The sequence below is a fragment of the Equus przewalskii genome, chromosome 18, assembly GCF_037783145.1.
Source record: "Equus przewalskii isolate Varuska chromosome 18, EquPr2, whole genome shotgun sequence".
NCBI lineage: Eukaryota > Metazoa > Chordata > Mammalia > Perissodactyla > Equidae > Equus > Equus przewalskii.
Genome location: NC_091848.1, coordinates 3326394 through 3339808, shown reverse-complemented (window position 1 = coordinate 3339808; position 13415 = coordinate 3326394). Strand labels below are relative to the sequence as shown.

At 42.7% G+C, this 13415-nt stretch overlaps 1 protein-coding gene across 1 annotated transcript in view; it reads right to left on the bottom strand.

Annotated features, from left to right (window-relative positions):
* The window catches only part of LOC103562913 (uncharacterized), a 50566-nt gene that overhangs the window by 1797 nt on the left and 35354 nt on the right, over positions 1–13415 (bottom strand). Inside the window, exons 16-18 of the mRNA XM_070582942.1 lie at positions 4231–4284; positions 3905–3985; positions 1069–1335 (exon numbers count right to left, since the gene is read on the bottom strand). Coding sequence (XP_070439043.1) covers positions 1069–1335; positions 3905–3985; positions 4231–4284 — 402 coding nt within the window. The remainder of the gene's footprint in view (positions 1–1068; positions 1336–3904; positions 3986–4230; positions 4285–13415) is intronic.

Sequence of the window (13415 nt, the reverse complement as noted above, 5' to 3'; positions counted from 1 at the left end):
ACTGAGGGTTTGTGAGCTAGATGCGCCCAGCTACTTGCGATGGAAGAGACTGACTATTGGTTATCAGAGCGCAGCGGCCACTGCTGCCCAGAGGCCAGCCCTGCGTGCAGATAAGCAGGCTTCCACCTGGGGCCTCAGGCATTTACATGATTCAATATATCTAAGAACAGGAGCAACCTTTGGATACTGACAGCAACCCCTCCCCCTCCGGGGCGACCGAAGTCCCACAGGGAGTTCAGACAGCGGCCCTCGGTGGGTCTGAAGGCCCCTGGAGATCACCGAGGGCTGTTCCTTTTCCTATAAACTCCTGGGGCGTTAGCACACTTTCACATTCTTTTTGGAATAAAAAGTCCAAAGAAAATTCCAAATAAAACTTCTCTCTGACTTGCTGAGGCTTCTGAGAAGTAACACCACACGTGCAGTAACAACATGGAACAATAAAAGTTTTGAGTTGACTTGACCTCAGGCATAACAGCGTGCTAGGTCAAGCCACAAAAAAAGAAGTGCTCAAAACAGAGGAAGGAGCAGTGTGGCTCCTGGGCTGAGACTCCCGGTGCCTCGCCGAGCCCTCTCTGGTCTCCGCTTCCCTTCCCTTCTCTGGGCTCAGGGCTCGCTGGTGCCCCAGTGGCTGGTCCTGCTGTGCTGCCACGCCAGGGCGACCCTGCCCGCTCCTGCTCCGGCTCAGCGCAGAGCAGCATCTCGGCGCTCTCATCCACGCCGCGCCGAGCCTTCCCCCTGCCTCGAACTCCACCGGCACCACCTCTTCATTCTCACAACAAACCTAGCACCCGGGCGGGTTCGGCGCCATCTGACGGCCGGCGCAGGGAGGCTGCCCCTTAGGGGAAAGCTGGCCGGCACCTGAGCTGGGATTCGAGCTCTTGGCGACTCCACGCACAAATCCTCTGCACTTCGACAACGGCAGCCCACATGCTTCCTGCCACATCTGCGTGCTTCTCTGAACCACGCTTATAAATAGCCAAGCAATACATTCTACACCAGAAAGTTGCCATTCACGAAGACACAACTTGATTCCAAGAAAAGGCCTAATTAGGACAACTTCCTGCTCACCTTTCAGCATGTCTTGGACTTCAACCGGGACGTTTTTCAAGCAGTTATATAAATTCTGGGCTGTAGCATTACCCTGCTCCTTTTCTTGCCACTTCTTCAGCACCTTAAAGTTATAGATGGTAACATCTTTCTTCTCCTGGATATCGTCAATATCTCTGGTGTCCAACGCCAGGCTGGCCATGGCCACTTCTGTCCACTCCTTCCCCAGCTTCCCAGCAAGCGTGATCAACTGAGCGTCTGTTAACAGGCTTCTAGCCTTCACTCCATCTAAAAGCAGACGAGGAATTCAGCACTTCCTCTCACCACTTCAATCATTTATAACTATTTATAATGAAATTGTATGCTCCTTATAGGAAAAAGACACCATGATTTGTAACTTTAACTGCTTTTAAAATATGTTTAAGTGCCAAAAAATCTCTGCTTTCCAAACTATTGTAAGGGCTGAAGGGAAGTATTTCACACAACATTAAACCGGGCTATGGGGTTCACGCTGATAATCAGTGAGTCAGGGAATGAGACTCTTTCACAAAGCAGTACAAATTAAGTTGCAATAAAAAAAAAGTCAGACACCAAAAATAATTTATGTGGCCCAAAAATAAAAACAGACAGTTTTGCCCTTGCCCACTTCGGTCTTTATCTAATGTCACACCACATACGGATGCTACCTCAGTGGTCACTACAGAGGGTGGCAGCAGATCAGAATCGCAGTCTCCATAGTGCCATCTCCTGGCATTCCAGGAAAAAGCGCATTCCACAGAAAAGTCACGGGATGGTATTCATATTATCTGTTGATCTCTAAGAAACAGTGTCATAATCTTGGAGGGGCATATGTTTGCCAATGCAAACCACTGGTCCCATAAAAATATCAGCCCTACCCTTAAGCTAGATTTTCCACTTTTATGTCTTTTAGCTGGTTGTCTCTGGTGCAGCAAAGCTCACTGGCTGCAGAGTTCTGGGTAAGGATCCTCACAGCGATATGCTGGAGGGGACGCGGGAAGTGGGTGAGAGGTCAGCAGACCACTTCCTGCCCCTCCTCTGGGACCGCAACACCTCTGCTCACCTGTGGCTGAGTTATTGATGTGAACCAAACACTTGTGCCTGGGCCCTTTCCCCACTCTCTGACTTTCCAGACTGATGACCTGGGTCCCTAAAGATGGCCTGCGCTGCTGGTGGTTTCCTGACACGTGGTCGGCTGCTCCTGGCTCTCAAAACTTCTGATGCGATGAAAACTACACAGTGAACCTACTGATACTCAACCTCTCAGGACCATCACAAACCTACTGTATCAGACTCTGAACTTAAATTTCAACAAGATCTCAATGTGATTCTGTTAAGGTTGAGTGCTGACCATATTTTTAAAAGCAACACAGTGATATACTGAGTCTAAAACTACCAGGATAGTGACTTAATATCTCAAAGAATGTTGTGGAAATACCCAAACAAAAGTAAATCTTTATTAATTTACTTAGATACCACATCCTCAACTCCAAAAAGGGTGGCAATTCCACATCTTTATAGGTATTTAATAATTTTAATTCTATTTCTAGTTACTTGCTATTGGAACTAGTTTCAAATAGCCAAATAATTGCATGAAACAAGAAAAACTTTTCATATATATCAATTTAACCTAAAATTGTGTCCTGCTCAGTGATAAGATGAGTAAGTTCTGAGGATCTAACGTACAGCATGGTGACCATCTGCAGTAACGCTGTACTGTAGACTTGAAATTCGCTGAGAGTACGTCTTCAGCCTTCTCGCCACCAAAAGAAGAACGGTAACTACGTGAAGTGACGGATGTGCTGATTAACTTGAATGGTAAATATTTCACAATGTCTATATCAAATCTTCACATTGTACACTTAAGTATACACAATTTTATTTGTCAGTTATATCTCAATAAAACTGGAAAAAACGTATTCCAATTTAGTCAGGTCTTAAAAATAATTCCAGAGCCTCACTTATTTTGAAGTTTACTTAATAAAACTAAGGATAAACGATTCCATGGTGATGCACAGAAACTCCTGTAGCGCCACCACACAGCCTCCAGCTTTCAGAAACTGAAGATCATCTTATTCCACTTTACAGAGAAAGAGCTCGCCTACTTTTAGACATTCATACCTCACAATTATTGTAAAAGGAAAGGAATTTTGAGGAAAGGGGTAATTTGGGGAGTTACATGAGGCCTCTAAAGCCTTGAGACTTTGTCTCATGAGTCTGAGTTTTGAAACCCAGGTTTGTGAATTCTGGTTGGACTTGAATTTTGAGCTCCATACTCCATCTTCCAGCTCCTTAGTAAGGGACCTGTTGTCCTGTCTTAAATCTCTATTGCGTCTTCGCAACTACTGAACCTTGGTCTCTGCCATTTAACTGGAAGAAATTAAGTTGACACTTGCCCCCAATAATTGAGCTGGAGGCTCTCCACCCCAGATGTAGCTAACAACTGTGAAGTCAATCAACGCACACACAGACATTCACAATCTCATTCAATCAACATTCATCATCTTCTACACAAAAGACTCCATGCTCAGTGCTATGGAAACATGAAGATGGCGATTGCCCCTATCCTTACGGTCTGTAAGGGAGCTCCCCGCAACCCTCTATTCTATGTAGACTGAGTGAAGGGGAGGAGTGGGGAGTCAAGTTGGAAAAGCAGGCTGGGGCAGACCAAGGAGGACCTTATCTAGGCCTGAGGAGCCACAAGGAGAAGGCATCTGGGAGGACAGGCACAACTGGGATGTGGCTCCAGGAAGACTGACCCAACAGTACATGTGTTAGATGAATGTTGATAGCAGAGACCAGGGAATTAATTTATACCACTGATGACACTTTTACAAACCTGAAGTGTCAACCTGCTTCATTCTTTTATCATAGGCCTCCTCATCAGGTAAGCTGCTACTCAATTTTCGTCGCCTGTTACCTTAAAAAAAAAATCAACAAATTGGCATTGCCTTATGTTTATTTCCTACTCACCTTCCATCTGGAGTTTCTTTTTAAATCATCATTCAAGTAGAAACAAATTGAAATGATTCAAAGGTTGTTCAGATGATTGAGAGAGCTACAGGACATGTAACAGACCCTTAATGTCACCACATTTGCACAGCAAAGCAAACATCCCAGCAGACGGAAGGAATAGGAGAGTGGAGTCCAGCCACCAGCACTTACCACTCATGCTGCTTTTCGAAATGTTCCGATTCTGATCGTGCTGAATCCAGTCACCTGTTAAAGAACAATAAGCACTGACTGGAAAAGCAGAATAAATGTGAATTACAGAAGTCAATCTGTGAAAGCGTGTGGAGCTCTCACATCTCGGCAACCTCTCTGAAGTGCAAGTATGGATCTGGGGCTTTAACTGGTATGTGCACAAATGCACTGGGCTGGAATTTTGAGATAAATAACCAGTACTCCTTCCAACAGGTCTGTGAGGTAAGTGCTTCCCAAACTAAGTCATCTGCCTGCCACCATTATGTTTTTCGCCACACCCATATGCCAGCTGAAAGGTTACTTATCCAGTACCTCTTTAAATCTATAACTGCTGCAAACAGAACACTGTTATCACTTGCCATATGGAGAAGGAAGCCACAAAAATAAACATTTTTCATTGCAAATGTATTTATATGTACTCCACCTAAAAGAGTCCCACATATTATCGCACTGTATTCTGGAGAATGCTGTGTTAGAGTTCTTCTGCACATGTCACCGGGACTCTGACCCAGCTCCCTGTCTGGAACTCAGCCCCTGCTCTATGATGTGCCCGTCTGATGCAGCCTTCCACAGGTCCCTACAGGGAAGACGCCTGCACAGCAACGACTAACCTCAACCATTAGCTTAGTCCAAAAATACAATGGAGACCAGAAATATCTTACAACAGAGAACATTATTGAAGAAGCTTAAAAAAATCAAACACACGAGGTATTATAAAGTGGTCTTTAAAACTAGCAAGAGATCCGTTCCCAGTCCAGAAAAACATCTGTCATTCAGGTTGCTGCATGTTAAAGACCTCTATTACTGTGGCATTTGCTGTGATTAAAAAGTAACACCTGAGCAGCTGAGGAGGCATGGAAGCTGAAAAAGCTGAAGGTGGAGGCACCATGAGTGCTGAGATAAGAATAATGTATTTGAAGAATAAATCAAGAAGTGACATCAGCATCATCGTGGTGTGAGCTGTTCCCTTTATCTCTCCCCTCTAAGTTACAGCTAAATGAAGATTCAACAACCAGCAGAATTCCCAGCACAGCACAACAGGGCATCTGAGAGATCAATGCAGCTGTGCATCAGGTGGTGGGTGGACTGGATCCCTGGGAGGCAGTGGAATTAGGTGAGTGCACTCCTCCCGCTCCCCAGCAGAGCAACCTATGTCATGGGTTGTCACACGGTGGCCAGTGTGACTGCAAGAGGAGGCGGGGCAGCCTGGCTGGCTCAAACACTTTTGGAGTTGTAGCCTGGTCAGTGGGAGTGCCCACCATGCCACAGCAGCCCTACCCATGGAAACACTCCCCACCGAGTGATGCAGCTCCATTCCTGTGAAGGAGCCCCCACCAAGCACACCAGTTCAGCTGAGATGCCCACTGGCACAGAGCCAGCCCTCAAGCAAAAGAAAGTGCCCTTCTCTTCCTGCCTTCTGCACCAGCTCGCCCCGTCCCCTGCCAAGCACAGTGGTCCTGCACGAGAGCAACCTGCTGGCAGAGCACAGACGCTCCACCTGTGCGTGTGTGATCTGCTAAGTGGCTGCAGCCAGCGTGAAATGCAGAGCAGCCCTTCTGGCACAACGTCCAGCAGATGGGGCGGGATCAGAAACAGAGCTCCTACCTCAGCCCGGTAGTGGCAGGTAGAATCTGTGAACCTGATACAAACACAAATCCACCACCAAAGGATCAATTCATCAAACACCATGAAGAACTACAGTAACAGTGCAGAGCAGAAGGAAAATGCCCAGTCTCCAGAAACCAATCCTGAACTCACAGAAATTTACAATCTGAATGGCAGAGAACTCAAAATAGTTATCAAAAGAAACTCAGTGAGTTACAAGAAAACTCAGAAAGACAGTTCAATGAGCACAGGAATAAAATTAATGAGCAGAAGGAATACTTCATCAAGGAGAGTGAAACTCTAAAAAAACCCAAATTCTGGAGATAAAGAACAAAATCAATGAGATAAAAATAATGTAGAATGGATTTAAAAAATACAGCTGATATTACGGAGGATAGAATTAGTGATTAAGAGGACAGAAAGAAATGATTCAGGTGGAGGAAGAGAGAGAACCACGAGTTTTAAAAAATGAAGAAATTATTCAAGAAATATCCAACTCAATTAGGAAACGCAACATAAGAATTATAGGTATTCCAGAGGGGGAGGAGAGGGAGAAAGGAACAGAGAGCTTGTTCAAAGACATACCTGAGAAATTCCCAAACCTGGAGAAGAAACTGGACTACAAGGACATGAAGCCAACAGAACTCCATCAATGCTAAAAGACCTTCTCCAAGGCATATACTATTAAAACTGGCAAAAGTCAACGACAAAGAAAAAACATTAAGGGCAGCAAGGGAGAAGAAAATAATCTACAAAGGAGCTCCTATCAGGCTTTCAGCAGTTTTCAGCAGAAACCTTACAGGCTAGGAGAAAGTGGAATGATATATTCGAAATATTGAAAGACAAAAACTTTCAGCCAAGAATATTCTATCCAGTGAAATTATCCTTCAAATATGAAGGAGAAATAAAGGCTTTCCCAGACAAACAAAGCTGAGGGAGCTCATCACCACTAAGCCTGCCTTGAAGGACATGATGAAAGGAGCCCTCCTACCTGAAACAAAAAAGCAAAGGCTTACACAGCTTTGAGCAAGTGATCAATAGACACACAGAATCAGAAAATTGCAGCTCTAAGTCAGAATAGGTCAGTAAATACTTAATTATAACACAAAAACAAAAGAAAGGAAAGCATCAAAAATAACTAAAAACACTTCAATTTAGTCACAAACTCACAACACAGATAAGAACAATTTATGACAACAATAACTGAGAGGAGGAAGAGGCAAGGGATGGAACCTGCTTAGGCTAATGGAGATAAGAGGCTATCAGAAAATGGACTATCTCATCTAAGAGATCTTCTATGCAAAGCTCATGGTAATGACTAAACAAAAAATCAGAGCAAAGCCACAATTCATAAAAAAAGAGAAAACCACCACAGAAAACCACCAGACTGAAATGGCAATCAGAAAGACAAAGGGAGAGAAACAATGGAAATATGGAACAACTGGAAGACAAGAGATAAAATGGTACTACCAAGCCCTCATATATAAATAATCACTCTAAATGTAAATGGGTTGAATTCCAATTAAAAGACACAGAGTGGCTGGGTGGATTAAAAAACAAGACCCAACAATAACACTGCCTCCAGGAAACACATCTCAGTTTGAAAGACAACCATAGGCTCAGAGTGAAGCAACAGAAGATGATACTCCAGGCAAAAGGCAAGCAAAAGAAAGCAGATGTTGCCATACTCATATCAGACAAAGTAGACTTCAAGATAAAACAGACAATGAGAGACAAAGAGGGGCATTATATAATGATAAAAGGGACATTCCACCAAGAAGACATAACACTTCAGAATATGTATGTACCTAACACTGGAGCACCAAAGTATAAAAAGCAACTGTTAACAGACATAAAGGGAAAAACTGACAGCAACACAATGATAGCAGGGGATCTCAACACAGCACTTACATGAACGGACAGATCATCCAGACAGAAAATCAACAAGGAAACAGTGGCCTTAAATGAAATACTAGATTAGATGGACTTAATAGATGTATATAGAACATTACATCCAAGAACAGCAGAACACACATTCTTCTCAAGTGCACATGGGACATTCTCAAAGATAGAGCATATGTAGGGAAACAAGGCAAGCCTCAATAAATTTAAGAAGATTGAAACCATATCAAGCATCTTTTCCAACCACAATGTTATGAAACTAGATATCAACAACATGAAAAAGGCTGAGAAAGTGACAAATATGTGGAAACTAAACAATATGCTACTGAACAACCATTGGATGAATGAAGAAACCAAGGAGAAATCAAAAAATACCTGGGGACAAATGAAAATGAAAACACAAGACAGCAGCTCTTATGGGATGGAGCAAATGTGGTCCTAGGAGGGAAATTTATAGCAATACAGGTGTACCTCAGTAAACAAGAAAAATCTCAAAGAAGTAATCTTAAACTACACCTGACAGAACTAGAAAAAGAACAAACAAAGCCCAAGGTCAGCAGAAGGAGAGAAATAATAAAAATTAGAGCAGAAATAAGTGAAATAGAGACTAAAAAATCAATAGAAACAATCAATGAAACTAAGAGCTACTTCTGTGAGGAGATTCAAAACTGACAAATCCTTAGCCAGACTCATTAAGGAAAAAAGAGAAAGGCTCACATAAAATTACAAATGAAAGAGGAGAAATTACAACAGATACCACAGAAATACAAAGGATTATGAGAGAATACTATGAAAAGCTATATGCCAACAAACTGGACAACCTAGAAGAAATGGATAAATTCTTAGACTCATACAATCTCCCAAAACTGAATCAATAAGAAATAGAGAATCTGAGTAGACCAATCACAAGTAAAGAGATTGAAACAATAATCAAAAACCTCCCAACAAACAAAAGTCCAGGACCAGATGGCTTGTACACAGAATTCTACCAAACATTCAAAGAAGATTTACCACTCATCCCTCTCAAACTACTCCAAAAAAACTGAAGAAGATGCAACACTTCCAAACTCATCCTATGAGGCCAACATTACCCTGATACCAGAATCAGACAAGGATAACACAAAGAAGGAAAATTATAGGCCAATATCGCTGATGAACATAGATGCAAAAATCCTCAAAAAAGTATTGGTAAATCGAATACACCAATATACTAAAAGGATCACATACCACACTCCAGGGGAATTTACTCCAGGGACACAGGGATGGTTCAACATCTGCAAATCAATCAATGTGATACACTACATTAATAAAATATGGAAAAAAATCACATCATCATCTCAAAAAATGCAGAGAAAGCATCTGAGAAGATCGAACAGCCATTTATGATTAAAAAATCCTCAATAAAATAGGTATAGAAGGAAAGTACATCAACATAATAACGGCCATATAGGACAAATCCACAGCCAACATCATGTTCAATGGTGAAAAACTGAAAGCCATCCCTCTGAGAACAGGAATAAGACAAGGGTGCCCACTCTCACCACTCCTAGTCAACATAGTACTGGATGTTTTGGCCAGAGCAATTAGCCAAGACAAAGAAATAAAAGGGATCCAAACTGGAAAGGAAGAAGTAAAACTCTCACTGTTTGTGGGCAACATGATTCTATATATAGAAAGTCCTAAAGAATCCACCACAAACTATTAGAAATAATCAACTACAGCAAAGTTGCAGGGTACAAAATTAACATACAAAAATCAGTTGCATTTCTATACAGGAATAACAAACTAGCAGAAAGAGAACTCAAGAATACAATTCCATTTACAATCACAACAAAAAGAATAAAATATCTAGGAATAAATTTAACCAAGGAGGTGAAAGATCTATGCACTTAAACACTATAAGACGTTATTGAAAGAAATCAAAGAAGACACAAAGAAATGGAAAGATATCCCATGGTGATGGACTGGAAGAATAAACATAGTTAAAATGTGCATACTACCTAAAGCAATCTACAGATTCAATGCAATCCCAATCAGAATCCCAATGACATTCTTCATGGAAACAGAACAGGACTCCTAAAATTAATATGGAACAACAAAAGACCCCAAATAGCCACAGCAATCCTGAGAAAAAAAAGAATAAAGCTGGAGGCATCACAATCCCTGACTTCAAAAGATCCTACAAAGCTACAGTAATCAAAACAGCATGGTACTGGCACAAAAACAGGCACACAGATCAGTGGAACAGAATTGAAATCCACACATCTATGGACAACTAATCTTTGACAAGGGAGCCAAGGACATACAACGGAGAAAAGAGAGTTTCTTCAATGAATGGTGCTGGGAAAACTGGACAGCCATATGCAACAGAATGAAAGTAGGAAGGAGGGTATCAAGATGGTGGTGTAGGCAGACTCTGAACTCACCTCCTCCCATGAACACAACCAGGTAACAACTATTCTTGGAAAAATTACCCTGGAGAGAAAACTGAAAACGGGATAAAGAAAACCCCCACAACAACGGACAGTCCTGACTGAGGCAGAAATTCCTTCCGGAGAGAAAAATGCCACCTTCATGAGCTGTGGAGCTTCACAGCCAGCCAGGAGCCACCCTCCTTGGTATGCAGCCATCCCCGGAGAATTGGGTACCTGAGCAAGGGAGCATTACTACCATAAGCATCCTTCGGACTCAGCACAGCTGAGATGGGTCTCATAATATCTGGCTTTGCTGGCTGTTAAATGCATGGGGAATACCCCCAGAAAAGCTACTGGACATAAGTGGGAAAAAGCTAGCTCTTGAAGGGTCCCCACACAAATGCACCTGTTTTGGAAAGCAACCTAAAATCACCAGAAAGAAAAACACAAAGTCCTTTGGTGAAAAGAGACTCACCTGGTAGGCTCTGGGTGCATCCTGGTGAGACGTGAGACCTCTCCAGGGACTGAGACATTGGTGGCAGCCATTGTTGTGACGCAGTACAGGTGTGCTGGCTGACATCATTGGAGATCTTCCCCTGGCCCGTTAGCCCAGGGTCTGCCCCACCAACTAGAGCACTGATTTAATCCAGCTCAGCCAGGGCAGGCGGGCCACCTTAGGGACTGGCCACAGCCAACAGCAAGCACTTGGGCAACTTTTTGGCATGCATAGACTGGGTGCCTTGATCCTCTACAGGCAGGCAAGTGGGTCCACTTCTGTGAGGCAAGGCACGTGTGAGGAGCAGGTGGAGAGTGTGGGGTGTTGGTGGAGTCTGTGTGGGCCTCTGCAGTGGGGCGACTGGGTCCACTACAGGGGCTTGGGAAGTGTGCATGGGCCAGGACTGTGTTGACGGTGGGTGTGGACCTGTGGGTCATGGGACTTATCAGCTGCAGCAGACCTGTGCAACTCAAACAGCTACACAGGGAATCAGCCCTACCTTCCAAAGCCTGAAAAAAGTGGGTGCTCCAATGCCTGAGCCAGCCCCACTCAGCTGCAATCCTGAGAGCTGACAACAGCCTTGCAGGCCTGAGGCCTACAGCAACCGTAAGCCCCTGCGCCTTGCAACCAGCCACACTGGGGGCCTAATCACTTAACAGAAAAACTACAACAAGAACGTGCCATTAGACCTTGCAGCCAACTGTGCTGGGGCTTCCTATGCCTGAGAAAGTGACTGAAGGGTCCACAGCAGCTACACGCAGCTGACCATTACAACCAGCAGGTCAAGGGAACAGCCTAGCCCGCCGAGGCACCTGCAACAAGAGCAACCCTGCCACAACACAAGGACACATGTAGCCCACACAGGGGACACTCCTGGAACATTTGGAGCTGGTAACAAGAGGGAAGCACATTGCTGGGCCTCATAAGGCACCTCTTACATAAAGCCACCTCTCCAAGATCAGGAGACGTAGCTGATCCACCTAAAAGATAGCTATAAGCACAGAGAAAAAGGGAAAACAAGGAGACAAAGGAATACATTCCAAGCAAGGGAACAGGACAAAACCCCAGGAAAAGAACTAAATGAAACATAAATAAGCAATCTATCTGACAAAGAATTCAAACAAAAAGCCCTAAGGATGCTCAACTATCTTGGGAGAAGAATGGATGAACACAGTGAGAATGTCAACAAAGAATTGGAAAATATAAAAAAGAACCAATCAGAAATGAAGACTACAATAATGGAAACGAAAAATTCACTAGAAGGACTCAATAGCAGAGTAGATGATACAGAAGAATGGATCAGTGAGCTGGATGAAAGACTAGAGGAAACCACCCAAGCCTAACAGATAAAAGAAAAAAGAATTAAAAAGAATGAGGACAGTCTAAGGGGAACTTTGGGACAACATCAAGTGCACTAATATTCGTATTAGAGGTGTCCCAGAAGGAGAAGAGAGAGACAAGGGGGCAGAGAATCTATTTGAAGAAATAATAGCTGAAAACTTTCTTAACCTAAGGAAGGAAACAGACATCCAGGTACAGGAAGTACAGAGAGCTCCAAACAAGATAAACCCAAAGAGGCCCTCACCAGGACACATTATAATTAAAATGTCCAAAATTAAAGATAAAGAGAGAATCCTAAAAGCTGCAAGAGAAAGGCAACAAGTGACATACAAAGGAAAGCCCATAAAGCTATCAGGTGACTTCTCAGCCAAAACATTACAGGCTAGAAGGGAGTGACACGATATATTTAAAGAGCTGAAAGGAAAAAACCTACAGACTAGAATACTCTGTCCAGCAAGGTTATCATTCAGAATGTAAGGAGAGATAAAGAGCTTCCCAGACAAGCAAAAATTAAAGGAATTTATCACCAAGAAACTGGTTTTACAAGAAATGCTAAAGGGATTTATCTAAGTAGGAACAAGAAGACCACAAATAGGAACAAGGAAATTATCCTCCCCCCCACCCAAAAAAAGGTGATAAAATCACTGGTAAAGGCAAAAATACAGAAAAGGTAGCAGATCAACCACCTATGAAGATAATATGAAGGTCAAAAGACAAAAGTACTAAAATTACCTTTCTAAATGATAATAGAGTGACAGATACACACACACACACAAAATGAGAGGTTAGATCTGATATCAAAAACACAAAATGTGGAAGGAGTGGAGTGAAAGAGTACAGCATTTAGAAAGAGGTCAAACTAAAGAGACCATCAACTCAATACAGATTTTTATACACATGGATTATTACATATGAACCTCATGGTAATCACAAACCAGAAACCAATAATCAATACACAAATAATTGAGAGAAATGAATCCAAACATAATACTAAAGAAAGCCATCAAACCACAAGGGAAGAGCGCAAGAGAAAAAGAAAGGAACAGAGAAGAACTACTAAAACACCCAGAAAAGAAGTAACAAAATGACAGTAAGTACATATTATAAATAGCTGCTTTAAATGTCAAAGGACTAAATGCTCCATTCAAAAGACATAGGGAGGCCAAATGGATAAAAAAACCAAGACCCAAATATATGCTGCACAGAAGAGACACACTACAGACCTAAAGACACCTACAAACTGAACGTGAAGGGATGGAAAAAGATACTCCACGCAAATTGCAAAGAAAAGAAAGCTGGGGTAGCAATACTTATATCCAATGAAATAAACTTTAAAACAAAAACTGGAACAAGAGACAAAGAAGGGCATTATATAATGATAAAGGGAA